The sequence below is a fragment of the Phasianus colchicus genome, chromosome Z (assembly GCF_987193195.1).
Source record: "Phasianus colchicus chromosome Z, bPhaCol1.hap1.1, whole genome shotgun sequence".
Classification (NCBI taxonomy): domain Eukaryota; kingdom Metazoa; phylum Chordata; class Aves; order Galliformes; family Phasianidae; genus Phasianus; species Phasianus colchicus.
Window position 1 is genome coordinate 22,750,136 of NC_143476.1, and position 27,552 is coordinate 22,777,687.

Genomic DNA, 27,552 nt, shown 5'->3' on the forward strand with positions numbered 1-27,552 from the left:
ATCTTTAATTACACTTGCAGGTACCACTTTCAACTCTGCTTCTCAGAGAGTAAAGAATGTGATTGAAGACAGACGAGAATATATTAGCACTCTAGCATGTAAAACCTGTGGTGTCAGCAGAAATCAGATAATCTGTGCAGCAAGGAGATATTATAAATACTCAATATAAATGAGTAAGGTTGCAAATTACTCATTACTATTCAAACCAAAGATGCACCTGTAAAATATCTGCCTTAGTTCTACAGCTGAGGACATTTTATTCCCATCTCCTTCAATGCACAGTATGGGAAGAAGCAGCTTTTCACTCCACGACTGTTTGCAACAGGGAAAAGGTCTCTGAAGTCTAAACCAAGGGCAAGAACAGGTCATCTCAGTACTCAGGAAATGAAAGGAGACCACCTTGGCTAAGTACGGAATCAAGGCTGAATTCCAATGGAAAAACAAAACAAAACACAGGAGGTGGAAACAGGAATGGGAACTACAAAAGGGAAATGTAGAAACATTGCCTGGGCATGTAGGGATGGTGAAAAAAGTGTAGTACAGTCTACACATAAAGAGAAACTTCTTCCTCATGAGGACAGTCCAGCAGTAGAATGGGTTGCCCTAAGAAGTTCTGTTTGCTCCATCTGTGGAAGTTTTCAAGACCAGGCTGAGCCTGAGCAACCTGGTCTGACTGTTTTAACAGGCGGTTGGACCAGGCACCTCCTGAGGTCTTTTCCAAAAAGAGAATTACCCTATAATTTGTGAGCGATCAGTACTGCAAAACTGCTTTGGATGCAGAATCCTCTCCCAGTCTCTGTCATAAATCATTCCACACCCATTTTATAACCAAAGTACAAAGCCCTTAACTACCCAGTTGTTGATAAACCTTTTTTCACATAGCAACTGTCAAGAAAGTTTTTTCTAGCCATGCTCAGTACACATGCTGTGCAGTTGGGTATATCCAGCGGATATCACATACGATCCCACATCTGGGACCGAAGAAGCCTCAGTACAAGTGTCTTAAAACTGCTTAGCTGAGACGCACCTGTGACAACTGGCTCAGACTGCCTCGTTCCTGAGAACAAAAGCCAGGATGGCAAGGGGGTACTGGATGCTGGGTGGCGGGAAAGAGAGGGTGGGAGGGCGAGACTGACGGAGATACACCAGGCAAATGCTGAGCACCAACAAAGGAGGTGCAGGGCAGGTGAGGCGTACAAAAAGAGGGCCAAGCCGTGATCCCGGTGGCTGAGAGACACCTCTGTGCCTCACGCTCTCCTTGCATTCCCCTCTGTCCGTGTTCCTGCCCTACACTCCGCTCCCATCAGCTGGCACCGCCGAGCCAGCTCACCCCAGCAGGGCGGGAGCTGCCAGCACACACCAACAGCGGCCATTCATCGCCATACGTTCGGCACTGCGCGCCGCTGACGTTGTTTCCATCAGAGCGGAGGCGAAAAAGGAACGCCGGTCCACCCCCCGCCCCTCCGCCGCCTGAACACCGCCGGTCTCTCCCCAGCGCCACGCCCGCTCCGCCGCCCGGGAAGCGGTGGCAAAGACCCGGGACCGCCTCGGGAGGCGCGGAGCGGGGCGGGGCCGAGCCGGGCCGGGCCGGGCCGAGCCGAGTTTGTCCTAGCCGCGATGGAGGGGGACGAGGCGGCGGGCCTGCTGGCGGAGCGCGGCCCGGGCCGGCTCAAGACGTACCGGCGGCGGTGGTTCCTGCTGGCCGTGGTGTGCCTGCTCAACTGCTCCAACGCCATGGTGAGCGGGGCTGGGCGCACCGAGCCCCTCGGGCGCGGGGGGGGCCTTTGTGACCGGCGGGATCCGCGACGGAACGGCGTGCTGGGGAGGAGGGCAGCCGGCGTGCGAGGTCGAGGAGCGCCGCGGTGAAGCCAGGCTGGGATGGAGCGCAGGTGGAAGTGCTGATGAGAGTCCTTGTGGCCCACTGGGAGGCTCAGAAACACCGAGTCTGTGAAGGACGGCTTCGGGATGAAGGAGCACGCTGTACCCCGTGGGTACAGCAGCACGAGTTGGCTGGGCTTTAATGCTGACTTGGGCCACTAGGCTTATATGTGCAGAATAAGGAGCGGGTGGATCTCCTTCTGGGGTTTGTTGCAAATACAGAATGCTAAAGGAAAGATTTTGCACCAGGTTAAGGATGACAGAGCTGTGAGGGGTCTGGAGCACAGGCCTTGTGGAGAGCAGTTGTGGGAACTGGGATTGTTCCATCTGGAGAAAAGGCAGCTCAGGGGAGATTCTATCGTTCTCTACAAGTGCCTGAAAGGAGGTTGTGGTGACGTGGGGTTCAGCCTCTTCTCCCAGGTGACAGTGATGGGATGAGAGGGAATGGCTTCAAGTTGTGCCAGTGGAGGTTCAGGTTGGATATGAGGAAATATTTCTTCTCAGAAGGAGTGGTGATGCAGTGGCACAGGCTGCCCAGGGAGGTGCGAGAGTCGCCGTCCCTGGAGGTGTTAAAGAACCGTGTGGATGTGGCACTGAGGGACGTGGTTTAGTGGGCATAGGCTGACAGCTGTACCTTGTGGTCTGAGAGGTTCTATCCAACCTTAAGCAGAATGGTGCAGGAACTTATAATTGCCCACAGATGCTTAATTCTGGAAGGCCCAAAGAAGGGACGCTAGATCACACCTATTTGTTGAGCAGATTAAATAGTTATCAAGGTAAATATTGCAGTTTCCACATACCAAGTTGGATGCCCAAATCTTTACTCACCAATTCTTTGAGGACATTGTTGATAGTTAGTCAGGCAGTGTAGATTTATGTGTTTGAAGATTACTATGCCATGAGCACGTGCTGTCTGGCAGCCAAGGTTGGGCATGTTCATTTATGGGAAGGAAGTGTGTCTTCCATGATGCAGAAGTGCTGTAGTGGAGAAATGAAAAAATACAGTGAGAATCTGACTGTATACTGAAACACCACAAAGCTCAGATACCCTCTTTAGGCAAAATCTCTGTATCCTCTGAGGGTGCGATAAGCTGTCCTGCAGAAAAGCAAATTGAAGCTCTGTTGTTTGCGCTGTTAGGTCAGCGCAACACAAGTGCATCATGTAAAAGGAAAGCACCACTGTTAGCCTGGATGTCTGCCCTGGCTAGGAGTGGGAGTGACAGCATAGGGAAAGGATGCTGTACAAAGCTGTTACAGGCCCTCCTGGAAGACTTGAACATTGCAAATAGTTAATAGTGAAACTGAAGAGATACTTGAAATGGTCATTCAGGTACACCTGCAAGTGAACCAACGTCTTGGGTCGTGCTGCTGGGAGGAGGGTACTGTTGTCTGTCTGCTCAGTCTTGTGCCAACTTCCTGATTGTTGGCAGCCTTACTTTACCACAGTAGCAACTTGGGCCAGAACTTCCCCACATCAAAACTGTGTGCTTAATAGATACCCTCCGGTACTAATACTATTTAGTAAGCCTCTGCACATCTGTGGAATTAGCAAGTATGCTGACACAGAAAGTTGTGACCAAATGTTTTCTGATGCAAATGTTTCTCCCAAATGTTGTAGGTGAAAATCACATCAAAACAGAGGGAGTGGCTGAAAAGCCATGAAATCAACTTGGCTGGTTTCTGTTTAAAAGTTTCAGATGGAAAGATTAGCTTACCAGTTCTGTGGCATGAAAATTGCCATGCAAGTTGAGATGTGTCCTTAATTCCTGCTCAGGTGCTACATCCAGTACTTTGTGGTGGGTATTCCTGTTTTGGTGTGTCTGCAAAAGGCAAATGGTGAGCACACCCAACTTCTGAGCTCTCTTATTTGGAGAGAGAGGTCACCTCATGGGGTGGACTGAGCTTCTGTGATGACACCTTGTGTTCTGCTCTTACACACATGCGCTTTTCTTTTTAGTGGCCTCTGGTGTCAGTGAAAGTGACAGACAGCAGGCTGCCCTGAGAGAGGAGGATTGTTGTTGGTGTCATGAGGACAATGTAGGAGCAATTTGTCTGCAGGAAAGCACGCTGAGTCATGCAACAAAGACAGGCTGAGAAATAAATGTTTCTTTGTTCATTCTGTTTTAAAATTCTGATTGAGTGAAGCTGGGCCTGACCATGTGATGATGAAAAGGAAACTACCCCTGCTCTACATCATCTCATGAAATTCTTTCTCTATGAGAGAGAATATCAGGGTAGATAAAGAAGGCTTTTACACCAGAGAGAAGTTGTCTCTTTCTTGAACCTCTGTTACTGACCTGGGCTTAAGAGCCTCTGTCTGTGACTGCTCAGTGAAGTGAGTACTGTCTTGCTGGAGGTTGGTTCTCATATCTCTAAATACTGCTTTCAGGAAACTGCTAGCTGAAAACATAGTGTAAGAAATCCTTGCATTTTTAAAAAGTCCTTAAGTAAGCATCATCTACTTCATGCAGTTTCTGCCTGAAGTCCTGGGCTATGTGACACTTCTGACCACATCTGGGCTATGCTTAGGTCATTGCTCCCCAGATGTTTCATGCCACCACTTTTGAGTAAGAGGTGACATTATTATGTGGATGTTCTCCATGTTTGTTTTGTTAGACTGATACTGTGTTTTTGAGTGTGTGGGTGTTTAACCTGAAGCTTTACTTTTCACTCCTACCCAGGAAGTGCCGATTGTTGAGGCAAAAGCCTCCTTTCTCTTTGCCTCCTTCCTGCTGAGTTCAAAGGGTGAAAACTGCTTTGCAAGAGGAACTTCTTGCCTTAGTGCTGGGGACAGAGAAATGCACAGCAAAATGAGTCTGGGAGTGCTTCCTGCCCTGTTCTGTGTTTGTCAGCTTGAGTCAGGTGAAGAGGAAGGAGGAGGGAGCAGCAGGCAGAATGGCTTGCACGTGGCTGGCTGGCTCCTGACTTACTCTCCTGAAGGACTTGTACGACCACTTGGTGCACTTGGAGAGGAAGGAGAGCCACACAAGTGTTCTGCAGGGCTTTGCGCACACGCTCCTCACCCACACCTGTCTGTTCCAGCAGGGCCCTTATAGATATGCATGCACACACAGCTGCTGCTGTCCAGCGCCTGGTCCTGCCTATCTTTCCATGGTCTGTAAGAGGCTGACACTGACATCCAACCTGTCTGGAGATCTCACCTCTGTCCTTCCTTCCTAGGCTACTGCATTAGCATGGATGGTTTCAGCTGAGGCCAGAGACTGTTCGCTTCTACTCTTTGTGTCCATTTTGATGATCAGTTAAGTCGGAGAAACCTGGTGTATGGCTTTGGAGGAGGAGTACTGTGTGTCACAGGAGGACATCCAGCATCACTTTCATGGCAGCCACACTGCCTTGTACTGGTGCATGGGAGAGCATGCTGAGACTGGGGAGCTGCTGCTGACAGTGACTGCCTGATGATTGCTGAGCTGTGTCTGTTGTAAAGAACAAGGTCCCCTTTCTTATGAGCCATCCTTCTTTTCAGACTGTACAGGAAAGGTGTTACAGGGGTGTTGCCACACTGTGCACAGCTGTACAGTCTGCCTGACAGTGAAAAACACTCCAAGAGGCAGCTTGTGCTAGCTGATGCTGCTATTAACATGGCAAAATGCTTGCACCTTATTTGGTTACACGTGCTTTCCACTCTGCAAATCTTTTTGCTTTTCACATCTAAAATCTTGATTTGTTGGTGTGTGTGGAGGTAAATATTGGTTAACAGCTTGCATTTCATGAAAAGCAACATTTTTCTACTGTATCTGGTGAGTCTGTTTGTATATGTGATGTATTAACATACTTATGGTGTTCCGTGAGTTCTGGCAGTCTCAGGGTTGCGTTTATTTATGCTGCCATCTCCAGCTGTTGCTCAGTGAAGTGTTGAATCTGTGCTGCCTTTAGCTGCCCCTCATGCTGCTACCAGTGCAAGCAGAGAGGTGTTGGCATGCAGCCCACCAGTAACCTCCTGCAGAAGTGGGAGGGAGGACAGATGTTTGACTCCTTTGGAATGGGTGGAGGAAACTAGATTGTGAGCCTTTTACCAGTGTAATTAGGTTGCAGGTATGCTGAAAATCTATTCTGTAACAATGGTCATGCTTACTTATTTTTGCTCTCTGTTCTGCAGTTATGGCTGACATTTGCTCCAGTGGCTGACCAGACCGCTGCCTACTTCCACATTTCCCTGGAGATGGTCAACTGGCTCTCAATAGTGTACCTGCTCATCTCAATCCCCTTTGGTCTGGTGGCAACATGGGTTCTTGACAGCGTGGGGCTCAGATGTGCTGTGAGTTGAATCATTCTGTTACCATGAGGGCTCGTCACCCAAAGATGGTGGAGGTAACCTCTTTGTGGGTTTAGCAGCACAAAGCACTGGCATGTAGATGGTGAATCTTGTTTTGCTAAGTGCAGCAGAGGATGGCTGTGTTGAAAGCTCACTTCTAATTCAGTAATAGCTATCACCAATTTGGAAGGGGGGGAGTAGTAGGAAAAGTCATAATGAATGTTGTATTTCTCCTGTCGTTTTTCTGCTTGGAATTTTATTGCTTTAGCCATCTGACAGGGACAGACAGCATGATTCAACTATGTAAAGAACTTAGTGAGATCGGATGGGGTTTTCTAGGGAGTAGTGTTAACACAGCCATTGTGCTTGTAGGACCAGTTTAAGGAATGGCAGGGCCAGGTGCAAGCAGGCTAGTGACTCCTGTCCGTTCACAGTGTGGTCTGTGCAAAGCCAGCTTAGTATTTCAGCACAGTCTTCCCAAAAGCTGTGAGGCTTGAGATTGTGGCACTGAAACAAACACTAAGGGAAGAGAACACTAGCAGAACCTATATACTGGATAACTCATTTCCATGGTCTTTGGATCATCACAGCAAGATATATGGGTGATGGCAAAAACTTGAAAACAGAGTGAAAATAGTGAACTTTGGATTTCTACTAAATCCCACAACAGTATCTGTTGTCTCGCATAAGCTGCATGATGGTGTAGACCAGGAAACTTTGATCCTTAAGGAGTGTAAATAGGTTATCTTTGGATGAGGAACATCCTGAATGATCCAAAGGGGTGGGGACAGTCTGCAGGCAGCTTTCTGTGCAGCCATTGTTAACAACTCAGTGTCTCCAAGAATTCAGCTGAGACCTTGCTTATGCTATGTTGTTGTATTAAGTTTTGTCCTTCGGGTTGCAACACACAACCCATGGCTGTTTCTGCTTGCAGGTGATCCTGAGTGCATGGCTGAATATGATGGGTAGCATCATCCGGATGTTCAGCGTCTTGAAGTTCATGAGCTTGGGCTCCCAGAATTACTGGTACCTGTTTGTTGGGCAGTGCCTCTGTGCATTGGCTCAGCCTCTTGTCATCTTTTCACCAACTAAGCTGGCAGCTTTATGGTTCCCAGATCACCAGAGAGCAACCGCAAATATGATCTCATCCATGTGTAAGTGATACTACACGGTAACTTTGTTACCTTCCAGAACCTGCTAGAATTTGTGCCACTTTCAGAGGCAGCCAGCAGGGGAAGCCTTCTCTACCACAGCTCTTAGGCCTTGCAAATGCAGCTCTGGCCAAAGGTGTCATAGCTTCCTGCAATAAATCAGTGCCTTCAAAGGCTTCAAAGGACAGGCAGGCATTCTCATGCTACCAAGCAAGAAATGGGCCTCAGCCATGTCCAGGTGCAGAGTTATAAGTGAGGTTCCCAGCCTCCTTCCCCTCTGCCATAACAAGATGACTATCTCTGCTGAGGATAGCCCTCAGCATTACTAAATCTCAAGTCTGCTCACATGGCTTTACCTGTGCAACTTGTTGAAGATGTGCAATTTACAAGCTATGCTTGTGGTCACAGAATCAAATTCTGTAACTAGATAGAGGTGAGGCTGCAGCAGCAGTTTTGTTCACCAGTTCATCCAGTAGCAAGGCTGAGCATTTTTTCCCAGTGCATACATTTTACATGCATACATATGTAAAATATACTTGACAAGCTGTGCAAACACACTGAATGTGCTAAGTGCAACAGGACTATGCATACAGAAATCATTTCTCACTTGTAAAGTCCCTAAGCAAAAGTTTCTGGAAGCTGGGAAACTGGAAGTACCAGATCTGCTTTCTCTGACCTCATCCCTTTCTTGGTTCCTTTATCTGCTGCTAGAATTAGGATACTGCACTTAAAAGACCTGTTTCCTCCTTCTGTGTGACATTTTCCTCGGCTTCTCTCTTCCTTGAGATGTGCCCAAAAACTGGGCTGACCTGCTGGTTCCAGCTGTCAAATCATTACCTGGAGGTATGAGGAAGATCCCACACTGTCACAGAGTTGTGTCGGAAGGGATAAGTCAGGGGAAAAAGCCAGTTTAGAAGGACACCTATACAGCTTTTTGCGACTGGTAAATTCAGACCATGAACACTTATTTAGAAGGATGGATATGTGATGTTAGAACAAGGCAATTCTTTTTGCACCACCTTCCCTAGAGTAGGGTACATAGTTACTTCTTTCTCAGGACTAAGATAGATCTTCACCTTCCCTTCTGGAGAAGGAGCTCTGTTGTGAGCGTGCTGTGATACTCCCAGAGGAATTCAGGTGCTGGTGGGCACCACTGGGCACTGCGGTCCTTTGCTGTGATATGAAGGATCATAGCATGTAGAAATTTGATTGTTTAAAGTGAGATAGCAGCCAGAGCAGCTAAATAGTATACCATTGATGTACTGACCTTAGACCTTACATGAATAAGTGGACTTAACTGTGGGAATTAATAAAACTGAAGAGCTAGGAATAGTAGATACTCAAGGTTTGAATCTGTTCAAACAGTGGCTTGCTGAGATATCAGTGTGAGGACTGAAAAGGCTGTGATAATTATCTGCTGTGACGCCTGCATATTGCTGTCTAGCAGACTTCCATTAGTAGTGTCTGGTTACACCCATTACTGTCTGCTGTATAAAATCAGAATTTCATTTTTAAAAAGGGTTTGAATATTGCTTAGAAGGAGCATCTGCCACAGCCTGTTCATTTACTTCAGTGGTTAATTACCTCACTAACAAATACTTACATGTTACTTCTCATGCTTGTTGAGCCCTGGCCATTCAATCATGTTGAACCTGTTTGGCAAGCAGTTATGGGCAGTCACCTCAACTTAGTTTTGTCTAGGAAGACTGAAATGCTCCAGTGCAGTCACTTTACAGGCACATTTCCCTTTTCCTTTTCACAAGTATTTTCATGTCTGCTCACAGAAGCTTTTTCTCCCAGCTTGTTCCAGTATCCATTATCCACTGAGCACTGCTCTAGCGTTAATGCTAGAGCAATGTTCAGTATTGGAGTACTATCTGCACCAATACTGTATGCAGAATCTGGCCCTGCCAGTATCTCCACAGGTACTGGTAGTACCTCTAAGCAGGATTTGCTGTTTTTCTGTGTGCAGATAGAAACAGATCCTCCATACAGGATCCAGCTGAGTAGCTGAGATCACTATTACTCATCGGTGCTCTTCAGTATTTACCATATGCAGTCCTCTTATCACTCCCAAAGACCTACTCATATAGAAGCAGTGCAGGGCCTAGAACACCATGAGAAATTCTCCGGTTTGTATTTTACCCAAATACAGAGCAAGAATGCTGTGATTGTTGTGTGTTGTAGCAATATTAATGATGCTTTGGCAGAACTGCCTTTGTTCTATACAAAATACTGGTGTAATTCAGTGATTGAGCTCTGGAATGTCCCACACGTCATTAATACTCTCCTACTGAGGACTGGTGGAAGGTGTGCACTGTGTACATGCTATGCGCTTATTGGACAGTCTTCACAAAATGTAATATTAGGCTGCTCTGGCTGGTTCCCTAGCCATACGGATTCTCATTATTTTAAAAGGATATTTTGCTGACTTTTTGTTCCAGACTAAATATTCATACATCTACAGCGCTACCAGATCCTGGCATGTTTGCTGCTTCTGAGAATAAAATTGACAAACACATCCAGCACATATGCCAGAAGGTAGCCAGACACCTACCACTTTTTGATATGTACACTGTTCATGTGGGAGAAGGATAAGATAAACCAGCTGTGTCTCAGCTCCTTCTCCTGAGCTGCAAGTGCCTGCAGGATGCTAGTTTTCTACTTACTGTGAAAAACTAGTCTTTCAAGGCTGGCTTGCTGTGAGAGTGGCTGATCATGCTGCAGGAATGTATAGATGAATAAGGAAACATGGTGCCAGTGAAGCACTCAGGAGACATTGAACTTGGAGGAAGGCTAAGGAAGTGACACATGAAAGCATTACATTGCATTCAGAAGTGTCCTAGCTAGTGCTAGGATACATATTTTCCTAGCTCCAGACTCAGGTGGGATTCTGAGGTTGTCTGGATTTCTCCTGTATTTGTTGCTGTTCCTATATAACATCAGGACAGATTACATGTAGTGGTTTACCTTCATTAAGTCCCTCTGTCACTGGAACAGCCTTGTGAGACACCATAATTTGTATATGAAAATCAATTTCCAGCTTTAGGTCTTGTAGGAAAATGGATGTATAAATGGATTTCATGACAATGAGGGAACAAATGTGACAACAGTGAGACCACACAGTTAACTTCTCTCACATGTTCATGTCCCAGTTTCTCGATTGGTCTGACTGTACTTGTTGTTTTTTTGGAAACTGCTAGTTGGTGCTGAGCGGTGGTATAGATGAATAAATGATTATGACTGCTTGCATGAAAAACATCTTTTTATTTTCTTCTAGCCAATCCCTTGGGTATTCTTATAGCAAACGTTCTGTCACCTGCCCTAGTTCCTGAAGGAAGGCACATCCCATTGATGGTAAATGAAAACTGATTTTATTAGCCACTGGGGTTGGTTGGGCTTTGTGTTTGGAACAGTGGAGCTGGAAAGATATGTAACATTGCTTTGCTTTCTGTTGTGTAGCTAGGTGTTTATGCCATTCCTGCCCTAACGGCCTGTGTTCTAGCCACTGTGGGGATTCGTGAGAAGGTTCCTCCAACACCTCCTTCAGCCAGTGCCACTAACTCCACCTCTCAGCCTTTCTTCCTGGGGCTTAAAATGGTAAGTGCTGTAGCACAGAGAGGAACCAGTGTTTAAATGAGAGATGCAGCTTTGACAGGCAGGAGTGTGTTGAGGAACCTGCTGAGAAAGTAGGCTCTGATCCATCAAGTCTGCCATGGAAGGTTCTCTTCCTCAGGGAATTAATTCTACTCACAACAAAGCTGTGAGGGATACTATCTGACCATTTAGCCGTGGGCTGGTTGCTCTTTAGCCCAAACAAGAACACTGGACTCCTTCAAGAAGACTGCACAGCCTGAGCTTTCTGGGGTGGTAGTAGATGCAGTAATAGATGAAGAAGAATTTGGGCATTGAAGAGATCCCTCCTTCTTACATGGCCTCTGTTTTTTTACTTGTCTACTGGCTGAAATGAGAAGGGGTTCCAAACTTCTCTGATGCTCACAGGGTTGCCCTCAGCATTTCTAACTAAGAGGTCAGAGCATCTGACCCCCACATCTATTGTCTCTATTGTCACAGCCTGGCCCTTTTTCCTTCACCATTTGTTTAAGTATGTTAACTTCTTTCTCTAGCTCCTGAGAAACAAGCCCTACATCATCCTGGCAGTGTGCTTTGGAGGAGGAATTGGGATGTTCACCTGCTTTTCAGCTCTGCTAGAACAAATCCTATGTGAAAATGGTTATTCAAATGTGAGTTTTCTCCCTTCCTCCCCACTGACCACATTTTCTGTGTTCCAAATGATTTCCTTGATAAGTAAATCAGAACAAAATGAAGAGAACTGAATATGTTGCACTATCTCATATCTTATTTGCATGTACTCTTTAATGTATGTTAAGCAGTACATTAATGCCCAGCACAGTCAGTCTTTCAGTGTAATGGATGATCTAGGTTTTTATTACTGCCTTTGTCCAGGCTTACCTTTGCAATTTAAAAACCTTTTCTCCCCAAACACTGTATAGGGTGTTGCATTTTCCTAAGCTGCTCTATAACACAGATGTTTAATCAGCCTTCTGATACCTTTTCCAGAGAGGTGTGGAGGCTCATGTGGGCCCTAGAGTGAGCAGGCTGCTGAAGGCTGGCTGATGCAATTCCATTTTTACTTTAGGCAGTCTTACATGAAGCCAAGGCAGTAGGAAATCACAGGTACTGTGACATATCTGTTTCTCCACTCTTCCCAGGGTACTGGCCAGGTGCAGCTTTCACAGCTGTACACAGGGTTTGCACAGCTGGTTCCTCCTGCTGTCTCCTTGCAATAGCAAAGGGCTGTACCAGTTCCTGTGTTTCCCCTTAGGCAGACAGCACTTTAGTCCCACTGCTTGTATCCTGCTGGAGTCCTCTGAAAACACTCTTAACTCCAGCTGTTAGATGTCTGCACATTGACCTGCCTTGCTGCATGTTCAGCATCCCTTGCCAGGCATGCCAAAATTTGTCATCCATTGATACCTCGAGACTACCGTAACCCTGTTGTCCTACACATGTAGCAGCACTGATTCTGGGCCTAGTTGTTTGCAGCCCACAGCCCTACAGTGAAAACTTGCTCTGCCTCAGAGAGTGACCCACTAGCAGCAGGCAGGTGGATCAGTCAGTGACATTAAAACCTCATTCCTAACCACTGTGTTTTCTCAGCTACTTAATTTTTATGTTCACTAGGTATTTGCTGGTCTGGATGGTGCTCTGTTCACAGTATGTGGTTTGTTGGGTGCCTTCCTGCTAGGACTATATGTCGACCGGACAAGGAATTTCATAGAGTCCACTAAAATCTGTTTCTGTCTGAGTGCCCTTGCCAGCATCGTTTTTGCAGTGGTGAGTTCTCCCTTGCATTGCACCACACCTGTGGGCTTACTTCTGTTGCCATGTAGTAAATCATCAGCTCAAAACAGGGTCATTTGATGTCACAGTATTTATTAAGCTTTTATTAAGATAGGATTTTTAACAGGAAAAGCCCCTTCTGGAGATTTCACGTAGTAAATTTGGAGTCTCAGACAGAGTTTCAGGACATAAATGAATTGATGCAATTTACTTCCTTATGTTGGATCACTTCTCTCTTACCCCTCCTTTTCCTCACCCTTGTCCCATACAGATAAACAACTAGTTCAAAGCAGTAAAATAAACCCCACCCATCCAAATCTGCTTAATGCCCTGCTGTTTTGAACTCTGATTCCTGATACAGTTTGGATTTCACAAACTCCATCCAGGCCTCTGGAGCTGTGCTGCGAGACACCTGCTGTTTCATTGAGAATTTAAAGCATGACTAAGGAATGGGGTTACCAGCACTCTGGCTGCAGGGCTTATGCACTTAACTTTCCTAGTGGTGAGACAAGGCCATTTTTTTCCACCAGACCTAGGAATTAGGCTGCTTTGGGCACTAAACTTCTCACTAAAGTTTGTGGATAATTCAGGTTTTTTCTTTGTGTTTTTTTTAATTATTATTTTTTGTTCATTTGTTTTTGTTTTTTTTTTTAATATCCCAGTGCTACAAACATGAATTTAACATGATAAGGAATACTTTTAAGTGTAAACTGAGCTGTAGTATCCCAGTGAATTCTCATATGTAGTTCACTGCAAATGCCGGTTCTGAAATGCTTGTCAGGATGACAGTGTGCGTTTCACTCGGTTGTGGAGATAAAGCAAATGCACTTGGGCTTAGTAACTGTTCAGAAAATCAAGTCACAGTACTGTGACTGCATCCACATTCTTCACATAATTCTGCTGATCTTCTGTTGCCTGGCTTAAAAAGTGAAATGTTCACTGAGTAGCAATTTGTTGACTCTAGAGGTTTGAAGAATAAAGAAATACAGTGCTGGTGGATAGCAGATGCTTGGGAGTTCCTGCAGGTTATGAGTTCAAAGACTTTGTGTGCAGCAAAGTTGACAGTGAGATTTTTGTGCTTTTTCTGCCTGCAGGCTTCTCGGTTCAGAGATCAGGCAATTGCTCTGGCCATCTCCAGCTCAATCTTTGGTTTCTTTGGTTTTGCCATGTACCCTATTGCCATGGAGCTGGCAGTGGAGTGTTCCTATCCTGTGGGAGAAGGCACATCTACAGGACTGATTTTTGTTGCAAGGTAAGCAGGCAGGTTAAATCCAGGTGACACTTGAACGTGGGTTCCTGTGCACACACAGGTTCATGGATGCAGACAGAGCAGAATGAGCATTGCTGTCAGCCATGCCACTGCCTTTGTGAAAGGGTTGAGGTGGCTGGCTGAGCTGTGGAGCTGATGAACTTCCACTAAGGGTTTTGGTACTGTTCTGCTGCCGGAATGACTGAGCCCTAAGCAGTGTTATGCCTGTTCAGTACCACTTTTGTGTAATAAGTGGAGCTGCAGCAGCAAGAAACACCAGTCAGAGAGGGGCAATAGACACTTGATTTGAAAGCTCTTGTCTCCCACTCGTTGTGAACTTCATTGTTGCTACCAGCCAGCTGTGATGAGGAGGAGGCTGAAATCTTTTTCCCATCCTCACCCCTGCAGTGAGAGGCATTTTCAAACCTATGGCCAGTGACTAAGCCTCAGCACCTTGACAGCTGTAGTTCAATACCTTCCCATCTTTGCACCGTCATCCTGCTCTGTTGGCAGGGTGTTCTGAAAGGCTGATGTGGCCTGTGAACCAGAGCCTGTTAGCCAAGGGCATTGGTCAGGAACAGCTGATTGCGGTTTTCACTGCAAGAAGGACCCTGTTCTGGAAATGGGCATTGCTTCCTTTCACTGAGGAAATTGGACTTGTCTTTGTCATTGGTGAAAGAAGTAGTCACTGCATGCTGGTTTCTCTCCACAGCCAGATTGAAGGTGTGATTTTTATGATTCTGCTGCAAGCCCTCACCGTGCGTGTTTCTAAGGACCCATCTTCTACCTGCGCTCTTGACCAGGACGGAGCCCTAGACTGGACAAGTAAGCACATCTTTAAGAAACAATGCTAGATGCTCAGCTGCACACTACTCGTTCCCCACTCCCGCCCATGTCTCACTGTTAAGGACCATGCAGGACCAATTTCTACTGCACCTGTCTCTGAGCTTCACCACACAGCCACTCTTAGCAGAAAATCCTATCCATGTAGCAGACACAGCCTGTGCTGCTATGCAGTGTAGCAAGTGAAGACTACAGACACACTGACTAAAAATTAATTCCTTTGCTTCTGCACGCACAGATGTTACAGGGTTTATAATGTACCTGCACAGCTTTGTTCTGACTTACTCCACACTACTGTTCCTAGTCAGGAGAAGACAGAAACTGAGATGAAGTGGAGCACAAATATGCTTGCACTATAGGCTAAATTCTTGTTTTGATCTCTCATTTATGTAATACTAACATGAGTTCTTAGGGACATACTGTAACACAGAGGCTGGCAAGCATTTTTTTTTTTAATCTTCAGCTGAGCAGAAATCCCCAGAACCAGCGCTGCTTGCAGACAGGGAACAAGACTTTGCTGTCCCCAAAAAGCAAATTGGCTTCTTCAAGGTGGTGAGGCTCAGAGAAGCCACAAATGTCCCATTCCTTGAGGTGTTCAAGGCCAGGTTGGATGAGGCCCTGGGCAGCCTGAAGTAAGGGGTGGCAACCCTGCCCATGACAGAGAGTTGGAAATGGAGCTTGTAGTTTTCTTCACCAGCCCCCAGCACGCAGCTATATGCACACATGCACACAGAAGTACATGCAAATGTATTCCCACAAACTCACTGCATGCAGTGATGTAAGACCTCCAACCGGTGGGGCCAGGCAGGACTAGAGTCCTGGCTGATTTCAGTCAAATCAACTTTCAGAGTCCTTGTTATGTGAGGTGGGATTTGGCTTTCACCCAGCCAGTGTTGCCCAGTCTTAAGCAGTACATTGTCCTCAGGCTAGCCTTAGGGAGATTATCACCTGGACCATGAAGTTGCTCTAGACTTCTGCAACACTGGAGAATGAGGATTGAGTTCACTGTCTAAAAGTGTATCTTGTTTGCAGTTCCAGTCCTGTTGATGGCGGGCCTCTGCAGTGCCATGGCTTGTTTCTACGTCATCTTCTTTCACACTGACTACAAGCGGCTCCATGCTGAGACAAACAGTAGTGACACGGTCAAGGCAGAAGATACAGGATCAGATGATGTTCCTGAAGCCTAATCCAGCTGAAAAGGTCATACCAAGGGACCAGTTAGGGAAGGACTCAGGCCTGTGAGCAGGGTTCAGGACTGCATGTGCTCAGCTGGCAGGTGGGGATATGGGTCCTGCTGCAAAACAAGCACTTTGGATTTCAGAAGGGGGGGCTGCAGCAGTCATTGGGCACATTTGCTGTGCTTCCTCCAGTCTGGTATTTATTTGTGAGTGTAGCAATGGGCTGCCAGAGAGATCAAAGAGGAAATGGACAACTGATAACAGGGATTTCTCGCTGATTTGGTTCAAGCTGAAGAAATGTTGCAGAGGACAGGAGCATCATATTTCACCATTTTTGCATGTGTACTTAGATTAGTAGAGAAGCTTTCAGAGGGGTGGAAGTACTTCCTACCACAGACATGCCAGAAAAATTGCCTTCAAGAGCTGTGGTTCTCATACAGTAAGGATTCTTCCTGTTAACTGTGGAGCTAATTGTGCCTCCTAGGATAGTGTGGCAGGAGCTACATCATTCTGCTGCAGTGAGAAGATGTAAGTGTATGATCTGCAGTATAAATCTGTTGCAAGTCAGACACTAAGGAAACAGGAAAAGAAACAGGACTGTTAGAGAAAAAATGAGTAAGCAGCAAACATTAAGTATACCAGTTTTCCTTGCCCTGTCTGGTCACTTGCCAGATGCCGAGACATTTTAGATCAGTTTGTTTTAACTGGGCTCCTGTTGTTTCATCATCTGTCCTGCAATTCCATTGATTCAAGCTTTGCACAAGAAGACAAACTCGCTGGTGTGATTAGGGTTGTATATCCCACCAAGCCAAGACATGCTTTCCCATAGGAGAGCGTATGCAGAAGTCAGGTCACTTTTTTGTGAATGGTGTGGCATGCTTGGTGGTGCAGAACTGGCAAGAGAACTGGCAAGATGACCATGTAGAGAATGGATGGCAGCTGCACAAGTTACTGCAGATGACAGGGGTTTTTTTGACAAAGATCAAATAAGAACCAACAACATCGAAAAACCTTAAATTTCTTTCTGCAACTGACAGCTACTCTTCAGTGTTTGAAGAGATTGTTAGTGACACAAAAGATCCCTTTGGAGTTCAGTTATGCTACCAATTGCAATGGGTACTTTTCATTTTTACAGCAATACTTGCACAGCAGTCCAGTGTCCTGCTTTGGTGTTCAGGTCTTAATGTACAACTTCAGGACTTTCTACCTTCGAATATTTTGGTGCTAAAAAAACTAGATGGTGGAACTTGGGGATGTTTCATACCATGGAGCTTGCAGGGGGATCTCAGAATTGTTGACCTCTGAAAACTGACTGTTTTTTCTCCAGTTTGGTTAGATGATCACAAGGCAAAGGATGCACTTTCCCTAAGAAATAAGGTAAAAAAGAACTCTCTCAATGACTGAATTCTCTTCTGTGTTAGCATGTGGTTAGCTATATATGTTCTGTTCGTTGCCAGGATGACCTTTAAAGGTTCCTTCCAACTCAAATGATTCAGTGATACGGAATTTTCTCCCTTTATAAAACAAATTCCTGCATCTTTCTAGGGGGCCAGCTAGTTCTTACAGCTCCAGCCTTGCTGTCCCTTGCAAGCACTGACGTCTGTCAAGGTGAGCAGGAAGGATGTCTTAAACTGAAGTGAAGCAAGATGAATACAGATCTGTCAGAGGAAAGAAATTAGCCATCTTTGATATTAACTTGTTGGTAATTTCTGCAGCCCTGGAACTAATACACGGAATTAACACCAAATACACCCGTCACTTCTGAGTCCTGCTGTACTGGGAAGCAAAAATCACTTGGTACTTTATAAATTTATATATTAACAAATACTTATGTTTTTTAATAAAGGGTCGTTTAATAAAATATTAAGAAAAAATTCATCTTTTCTCGCTCTATTTTATAGATGGCAAGGGTGCATCACATCTGCTACAGCAGAAATCAAAGGTTTCTGTGCTTTGCATTTGTGCATTAAGTTGTGTTTGAAATCATGATGTTGAGTGGTATCTCAGATCTCTAAAAAGGCAGTATGAAATTAGCTGAAGGTGATGCTACAGTTACCTTTATGCTCAAGGACAGTTTAAGAGAGAGTGGTAACTAATAGCAAGCATCTTCAAAATCTGTAGTCCTAGTCAGAATCTACCTTACAGGAGTTAAGTACTCTTATCTTTATCCAATCATATAAGGGGGATTTGAAAGGCAACATTTTTTTCTCCATCAGACATACAGGTGTGTAAAGCTTATTCTGCATTCCTGATATAATGTGAAGTGGGCTGCTCCTTCATAAGGGTTGTCATACACTCACAACATACTGCAAAGGCATTATGGTGTGGCTAACAGTGGAGCTAGGTAGTTGTGCACAGCTTGCAGTACCATTTATTTGTACTGGTTAGGCTAACCTAACATTTAGTCTCCAGAACAAGAGAGTCAAGTTTCTGCCCAGGTATAACCATAGCTACAATTAGCTTACTGCTCTGTGTCTTTCTCAGGAGTGCATAACTCAGCTGCTGCTCATAGGCCTCGGAAAGCCTGTGAGTAGTGGGAAGCTGAAATCTTCAGGATAGAGGGGTTTTGATGTTAAGGCATGGGCCTGGCATGCTGGATTGATGGCTATTTGTCCTCTTCTTGCCAAAGGTCTGCTCTGACGACATTAGCAAGCTTTCTGTGACCCCAGTAACTCTCATTAAAGGCCTTGGCAGTAGATATCACTGGTACGGCAGAAAACCAGCGAAGATGGGTGCTCCTTGTAGTGGTCTGGTCTCCCTAGAGGCTTTCTGGTTTTCTAAAAGGCAAAGATGTAAAGGTCATTTGGTGGGTCAGCCAGCTGCTCCCATCATGTAATTCTAGATCTTAAAGGAGTCTTCTGTGACAGGGATACACATTCTTTCTACCCTTCTCACAGATGAGACTAAGAGAACACTACTGTTACAAGAAAACCAGAAGCCAGACTCAAAGACCCTGCAGCAGCTCATTTCAAAGACTTTCTGCAAGGCACTGCCACCACCTGCCTCGAGAACAACTGTGCGAAGTGGGAGATGGTTGTAGGCTTCCTGCAGCTCCTCAGAACAGCCAGCTCTCTGCCCTCTTGATGCAATCTCCTCTTGGGACTGCATGGGCCTGGCAAATGAAGGCCAAGTTCTCAGGAGTCTAGGGGTGAACTATGCTACACCCTGGAGACCAAGCACTTCTCACCAAACAGTTTCACCTGCACTGCCCTGTAGAGACCAGATTTAACTGTAGGTGTGAGGAAGGTAGAAGGAGTTGTACAGATAAAAGCACTGTATAGGATGTTCCTTTGAGTACAGCTACATAAGAGCCCTGTGGAGAGGTCAGGTGAGCTGCCATGAGGTGAGCTGCCAGTCACCAGTACTACCATGCAGCACTTCTGATGGGGCATGTCAGCAAAGAGCTTGCTGCCTCCACAGCTATTTGCCCACTAGTACAGGATGCCAGCTCCTACAGGACTGGGTCACCTATGATATAGACTAGTGTATATAGGTGCACCTCTTGGTCCGTAGCATGTTTAAAACAGGTGGCTCTGTTCTCAGTTCCAGTGTGTTCACATGGCTTTGCAAACAGTTCCCTCTGTAGCTTTGGCTCAACTCAAAATGGTGGTTTAGGATCGAAGAAAATATGTCCCAGCACCACATATGCTGCAAGAATGAACAAAACTAGACTATGTGGGAGGCGTAGTGGAAAAAGAACTTGGAAGGGTTTTAGGAAAAATATTAACTTTCTGCCTGGGCAAGTTTTTTTCATTTACACCCTGTGAGATCCCATTTCAGGAACTCTCAGTCTCTCAGATCAGTTTCTAAGAGTGTGGTGACAGAACAAACCTGGCCATCAGAGTATATAGTTGTGACCACTGAAGACAGCAAGGTGCTTCTGTGGGGCAGTTCTGAATTTGGAGCTTGTAGTTTCTATACAGGAAAAACCAAGGCAGTAGCAAGTGGCAGTAGAAGATTGGAAGTAATGGGACCTCTAGAGCATTGGGCATCTCAAAACTCTAGAAAGCAAGGAAAAGCAGTAGGCAGACAGCATTTTTCATGGTCAAATCCCACTGGTGGCAAAAGTCAAGTTGTTGCTTCTCCTGAAGCCCAGACATATGTGACAGCTAAACTCACTCTGCTGTTAGTGGGAGCAGCTGAGGCTCAGGGCCTCTGGTAGCTGTACTACTTTGCTACCTCAAATCCATGGGTTGGTAGTAACCATCACTGCTAGCCCCTTTTCTGAGACACATCTGTGTAATGTAGGTGTAAGATGTCAGGGTTGGACCCAGGAGAGCTGGAAACCTAAGCTGGGCATTGTTTGGAAGGGATCAGGCAGGAGTTTGAAGCATTTTTGGTGCTTTTGGAACCCAGCAGGCTTGAGGATCTTTGGGTACCCTTGTTCAGAGTTTGGGTCTATTAAGGGACTATGGAGAGCTTGGACAGATTTTGTTCTTTAGAGTCCCTGAGGCATACTTGGAGGGTGCTGGAAGTGGAGTTTCAGGAGTGTTTGGGGGCCATAGGACAGGTTTTAGCAATCAAAGGCAGAATTGAGCATCTCTGGAGATATTTGTTCATGATTTGGGATCTTTTCAGGCCCCCAGGTATGGTTTGTACCCGTGTGGGAGATGCCTCTCAGGGAAGCAGAGTTGGCTGATCTGGGACATGGGAACAGGCATGGGGATGTTTGTTCTCCCTTGGGAAGGGGTTAGCGGTGTCTGGGGGCTTAGGAACAGCATTTAGCAGTGGGGGCCCCTTGTGACAGATTAGCGTGTGCTTGGGGAGCTCTGGGGCAGGGTTGGTAGTTCTTTGGAAGCAGTGGAGTAGATGTGGACAATGATGACTTGAGGTCTTTGAGTGCCCTGAAGCAGGTTATGAGGGTGTTTCAGGACCCTGATACCACTGAGGAAACTGGGGATGCTGAGGCTGTGTTTGTGGGCATTTGGGAGAGATCTCAGAAGATGATTAAACTTTTCCTGGGGCACACTTTTGGTGTTTTGGGTTTGGGGTCTTTAGGGGCACCTGGGTATATAGCTGTCAACATCGCTGGGAACTGTTTCAACAGGGTTTGTAGCCCTACAGAAATGTTTTAGGGTGGTCTCGGGGAGTGAATTAAAGCAAGGTCTGCTTGAAGTTCTGAACTGATTTGGAGTTCATTGAGAAAAACTGGCCAAGCTATGGGGTCTTGTGGAGCCAATAATTATGCACAGGGTATAAGAATATGTGAAGTCTGATGGAAGCTTTGGGACAGTGTTTGTGGACCCCTAAGCATGCTTTAGGGGAGTTTGGGCTGTTCCAAAACAGAGTTTAAGGTGTTCTGTGTCCCTTGAACTGGTTTAGAGGTGGTCTTTGTGGGCACTTGGACTTGTATTGAGCTGTTTTACGGGGTTAAGGGAAAGGCTTCTGGGTGTTTGGAGGAAATCTTTGGGGGCCTGGAAGCAGAGTTTGAAGACTTTGGGGGGTCACGGGGCACATCTGGGGTCATCTGGTTCCTCCCTGGGAAGGACCTGTGGTTATTTTGGGGCCCGGGGGAAAAATTAAGGGGTATCTGTGGGAAATCAGGGCTTGTGGGTTTGCAGAGGGGAAAACTTTCATGAGCTCAGAAACAAGGTTTGGGATTCCTGGGGGCCATTATACACGTTTAGGGCAACAGGGAGGTCCTTGGGTAGGCTTTGTATGAACTGATGACAGCCCTGAGGAGCGTTATTAAGTCTTCCGGGGCCTTGAAACAGTTTTTTGGGTTTTTCTGGGGAGTATTTTTGGTCCCTAGCACAGACTGAGGTCTTTGGGGTCAGTCATGCAGCGACCAGGAGCCCTGAAGCAGTTTCGGTCATTTCGAGCAATATCTCACGGGCCACGAAGCAAAGCACTGGCTGTCGAAAGCATTACCCCACTCCTAGGCCCATCACTACGGCCCCAAGCCGCCTCCAAGCCCACAGCCGGCGCTTCCACGCATGCGCAGTGCCGCTTCCTCGGCGGGCCACTCGACAGCCCATGGCCGCACGGGGGCGGTGGTGCCGCGGTGGAGGCCGGGGCGGAGGCAGGGGACAGGCGCGTGGATGCCGTCGGCCGTACTGTGCGTACGCATGCGCTCGGCTGTGCCTGTAGGACGGAGAACGGCTACTGCGCATGCGTTTGTGTTTTGATTAGTGGTCAGGAGTCGTGCGCGTGCGTACGGCTCTGCCCGCAGTATGGGCTGAGCGCCAGGGTGGGGGGGGCAGTGCGCATGCGCCTGGACGTGCCAGCAGTGCGCGGCTCTCCGTGTGTGCTGTTCTCGCTGTCTGTTGCCGTGTACCTCCAAGCTGCGTAGGCACTGGGGGAAGAGAGAAAGGCTCCCAGGCACAGGAAGAGTCCATCTGTAGCTGTGTCAGCGGCTCCTCGGGCCTCCAGAGGTCCTGCTGGCAGCTCTGGTACCACAGCGCCCAGCTGTGGTTCAGGGTAGAGGAGCTGGGGCGCCATAGCGCAGAGGCAGACAGGAGAGGGCACAGACGGCTCTCGGCCGGCAGTGGTCAGGTGTTCTTGCTTCTCCTCTGTGGGGGAAGGACAGAGCGAGGGCTTAGAGCTAGGGTGCTCAGCCGCTGGGGATGAGAGGTGCTGCACACCTGCCAGGCACCAGCAAGGCTTACTCCTCTTCCAGTAGCCACAGACTCATTTTCCAGAGCAGGGACAGGTGTGCCTGGAGTGCAGAGTGAAGATGTTCTCTGAACTTGGGAGGGTCATAATGCTGCATTTCTGTCTTGTGGTGGTGTAGGGGTACTTTGTCTGGGCTCGCAGGGTGCTGCCAAGGTTGTACGCTGTCTTTCCTGTTCCTGCTTTGCACAACCCTGTGCAACCTCAGGCTCCTAAGTTAAGGCAGAGCCTGCCTGTCCTCCCTGGCCACAGCACAGGATCTCTTAGGGGGCTAGAAGCAGAAGTCAGCTGGCAGCTAATGGCATGCAGTTAACAAGCCAGTAAGTAGCTTTGATTCGAACTGTAAGCCACGTGGACTGGGGAATCTTACAGAGGAATCTGCCCTGTGGATGGGTGGCAGCTCAGCTGACATCATTTAATGGATTGGCATTCAAGGCTATGGTTACCCTAGGAGGAACGTGTGCACTGGCTTGTAACCATGTTTGTATTTTGGCTTGGCTTAGGTGACATTTCACACTGTCACTGCTATATTGCTGGGATTGGTAAAGGAGAGCCTTCAAAGACTGGAGTTTGTGACCAGATGTTTCCTACACCTCCAAGGTGGACTCTCAGAGACCAATCTGGTGTCTTTGTGCACAAGCACAACCCTTAATTTCACACTCCAGAATGTGTGTTCACAGAATCACAGAATGGTCAGGGTTGGAAGGGACCTCAAGGATCATGAAGCTCCAACCCCAGTGCCACATGCAGGGCCACCAACCCCTGCTTCTGTCCTGAGATATGGAATCACTGAGGAAAAGGAATAGGTGAGGAAGCACAAGATGAAAGCAAGTGAAATCACTCAGCTGTGTAGCTGGGAGCATATCCTTTTGCCAACTTACTGCTCTGGCAAAATACCTGTAATAAGTGTTGAAATAAGCCATAGATTCAAGCCACCATCGGGAGGCATCTCCCAGCCTCCTTGGAAGGGGATTGCTTCAAATTTACACTGTCCACTGCATTAAGCAATGTAATGGACAGCTATGATTTGTGAGGAAGGAAATATGTTTTTTTTCAAAGTGTAGTAAATGCCTGTTGTGCTTCCAGGCTCTGCTGGATGAATGGTGAGGATGTGTCTCTTAAAACAGCAAAAATCCATTTTCTTCCACTTTCATTAGCAGCACTGAGATTGCTAAGTGTGTCACATTACAAAGTAGTGCCTTCCCTCCAGATGCTGGTGTCTGGAAACATGGTATGAACCATTCAGCCACTGAGCAGATATGTGGTTTTGCTGAGGTTATTTTTCTTTCTTTTTCCTTTTTTTTTTTTTTTCCTCCTAGGTAATGGTTCAATAAAGTGCCTTCATACTCAGCAACCCAGTGGAAATGGATTTAGTCTTCATCTGTCTCTGGATCTGACCCCTAAACGTGGTGTTTTTTTCCCTCCTGAGGGGTTGCTGTAATAGCACACAAATTTTGTCCAGAGTGCATGGTTGCTCCTAATGTGGCACTCTTGCATAACTGAAGAGCCTGCAACATGTTGAAACCTGGTTTTAAATAGTCCTATGAAAAAACAAAGCTGCCCATCTGGTACATTAGCCCACAGGCAGAGTGAGTGTCCTCCCCTGTCCTGACTCTTGCACTTTGTGTTTAGCTGGTGCTGCATGTATGTAAATGTGACTGAAACTAAACACAGGCTGTCAAAGCAAGCGATTCTGCTTCTAGGCAGGCAAGTAATAAGTCAAGTTTTACAGTTTTCTAGTTACGACTTCTGAAAACGATTATGTGGAAGGCTTCCACACAATTGTTTTCAGAAGTCCTTCATCTGCCCTTCATCAGCCCTTCATCTGGCCTGTTCATTTGCCTTCCACTTTGCAGTTTACAGATTATCCATACTGGTAGAACTTCTTAGAACCGAGAAATGGGACACTTGAAAATATCTCACAGAGTAAAGTGGAATTGTCAAGAAGTCCCTGAATTAAGCTCAGCACAGGAAAGGGTGGAAGTTTCTGAAGTTTTTGATCATTAAGTGGTTTATAGCAAGCAGTAATCCTGCCTGTTTTTACTTTAAATAAATTGTTGAAGGAAGAGCAACGTGAAACTCTGATGGGTAAAATAATTGAGGCTGAGCTAATAGGAAGCAATTCGTTACCCCTATTTTTACTGACACAACTTTCTGGTTTTGCTTTACAATGAACTTAAGAGGATCAGCAGTGACTTTCATGCCTCTGAGTGTTGCCTACAGCCTTTTGTTTGTGTTTGTTTGACAACTTTCTGTATAGTTTACCAAAATGGTAATACTGTGATTGCCTGCTATATAAAACTAGATAAAACTGTTTATGAACACATTGCATTTAGTTTTAGATATATGCATTACTGGTGTCTGTGTGGCAAGGTCTTCCTTTTCTAGGGATGTTTACTACTGTGATTGTATGTGATTCACTGGAAACACATCTTGTCACTCCTTTGGACGGTCTTGGGAAGGTTCTGCATGGGGTTGGTATGGATAGCTCATCTCATGGTGTGACTTATGGACAGTCTAAGTAGTCTGGAAGCAAGCACATAGTTAGCTGCTGAGCTTGTGTTGATACCACTGAGTGTTTATGGCTGAAGACAATGAATCTAAAGACTCTAGCAGGCCTGAGCCTCACAGGGAGCAATGGCAGTGCACCTTGTGCTAAGCCTTGTGGCTGCCTTCAGGAAGGCAGGTGTGATGGGTGGGTTACCCTTGGCTCACCCATCAAGCCACTACCATACCTCCTTCTCAGCAAGAGGGGGAGAGAAAATGCGTAGGTTGAGATAAGGACAGGGAGATTGTTTGTCCATTACAGTCACAGGCAAAGCAGACTCAACTCAGGGAAAAATATTTTGATCTATTGCATACCAGTAACGGAGTGGAATAGTGATAAATAAAAACAAAACTAAAAAATAGCTCTTTACCCCTGTTTTCTCATCCTCTTCCCTACTCCCCACTCTTCCGTCTCATCCTGCCACAATTCTGAGCAGTACAGTGGGGTGGAGAATAGAGGTTGTTGTTAGTTCATAGCACTTTGTGCTGCTCTGTTGTGTGGTCCCTCCTTGAGGGCTTTGTGAATTGCTTCAATGTTGGTCCACTCCACAGAGTACAGTCTACCAGGAATAGACAGCTTCAGTGTAGGTGTCCCACAGGCCACAGTTCCTGTCAGGAGTCTGCTCCTGCATGGGCTTTCCATGGGCTGCAGCTTCCTTCAGGCCAGATCTGCAGCAAGTGGAGTCCATCACAGGCTGTTCAAATACAGTCCTCCTCAGGCTGCACAGGGACAGCCTGCTGGTCTTCTCCACAGGTCACAGGGGCACTTCTCTGGTGAGGAGCACCTCCTTCCCTCCTTTTTATCTTCATGGCTGTTTATCTCACAGCTTTCTCTGGCATCACAGCTGCTGTGCAGTGGTTTTTTGTTTTTTTTTGTGTTTTTTTTTTTCCCTTTCTTAAATTTGTTATCACAGAAGTGTCATCAGGATTGCTGAGGTGCTCAGCTCCAGCCAGTGAGAGATCTGTTTAGGTCTTGGTGGAACTGGCCAAGTCTGTAAACAGCCCCATGTCTCTTCTCACATGGAAGGCCACCCCTTCAGCTCCGTGCACTAACAAAATCTTGCCACATAAACCCAGTACACGGAGGGCTTTCTTGTACACTGAGGGCTACTTGTGCCAAATTCTCACATTTCTAACCTAGTGTCTTGTTAGCAGTCCTGGTCCATCAGAACCTCCTGCAGCCACTCACAAACATCTGTCACAGGGACACTGGCGCACACAGATGTAAGAATACCCAGCACCAGGAACCTGGTGTCGCTGGGATAAGTGAGACTAGCATGTATGTGGATTAGAGACACACAGGACCTATGAGGAAATCTTAATTTCTTCAGAGAAGGCAGAAGTCTATGTCTGAATAGAGGTGAACAAGAGCAGTGGAGCAACACCATGGATTGAAGCAGCTAGAACTGAAGTGTCCACCCAACTATTTTGTTTTCTATTCCTGCCTATCTGTTGCACAACAGGAATCTGAATTCGTTTACAAGTGTATGAACAAATGCAGAAAATGGCACTGAGGTGTGTATCCGGATAGATAACTTGTGAATCACAGAAAGGATGGAGATCCACTCTGACTAGGCACGCCTGTGTTAAAAAATAAGTAAAACACTTCTGCATATATTGATGTCTTGATTTCAGGACCTGCATTAATGTTTTACTCTCTTTTCCAAATACACTTGTCCTCTGCCATGCATTCAAAGATGCCTTCACTATTACCTTGCAGAGTGTGCTTTACTAAATCTCTGTCCCAGCAGCATTGCCACGATAAGCAGCTCCTCGTCTTCTAACTGTGCTATAACATGCAGCTGCACATGCCTGGCACCACAGTGGCATGATTTCTGTCCTTCTCCAAGACTACGGATGTTCAATTACAGTGAGCCGTTCCTCTCTGCACAGAGAGCAGATGTAGATGCTTCAACTTCATGTGCATTCAAGCTGCTCTCTATAATCTGTGCCTGCCCAACCTGGTGGGAGAAACACCTGGGCTGGTTCTACATGTCACATCCCATCTGGCAGCCCCCAAGCTTCAGGACGGGCTGCTTATGGCATTGGTGGGGGAGGCCACTTCGTCATGGCATAGAGTGCAATGCTAGAGACTTCATTTCTGGCACTGTTAGATGATATGGCTGCTTGTCTCTTTTCTGCTCTCTTTTCTTATCACAAATTTTTATACTGCTTTTCTACTTATTTTCACGCCAACTCCTTATGTTAAAAGTCTTGTCTGTGATTCCTTAGTTACTGTTTAATCCAGCTAATGGTCATTTTACTCTTTAGCATTATCACTTCGGGCTTTCTCAGCACCTGCATCTTCTCAGCGCAGTTTAGTGAGTTTCATTCACATACACATCTCAAATTACACCCCTTTCTAATCAGATATTATTATCCATGCCATTTCACAAAGGGATAAGTCTTTGCATCTTCACATCTCTCTGTTATTCTTGCAAGGTATCTGATCCTCAA

The 27,552-nt window shown here is 46.4% G+C and overlaps 1 protein-coding gene across 1 annotated transcript; it reads left to right on the forward strand.

Moving 5' to 3' along the window:
• Positions 1-1,487: 1,487 nt before the first annotated feature.
• SLC49A3 (solute carrier family 49 member 3) lies at positions 1,488-17,816 on the forward strand. Its single transcript, XM_031602650.2, has 10 exons — positions 1,488-1,737; positions 5,996-6,154; positions 7,086-7,305; positions 10,583-10,659; positions 10,765-10,902; positions 11,430-11,546; positions 12,508-12,660; positions 13,761-13,918; positions 14,628-14,740; positions 15,791-17,816. Exons 1-10 carry the CDS (start codon positions 1,618-1,620, stop codon positions 15,943-15,945), a joined length of 1,410 nt encoding a protein of 469 aa, XP_031458510.2. The 5' UTR covers positions 1,488-1,617; the 3' UTR covers positions 15,946-17,816.
• The last annotated feature ends 9,736 nt before the right edge of the window (positions 17,817-27,552 follow it).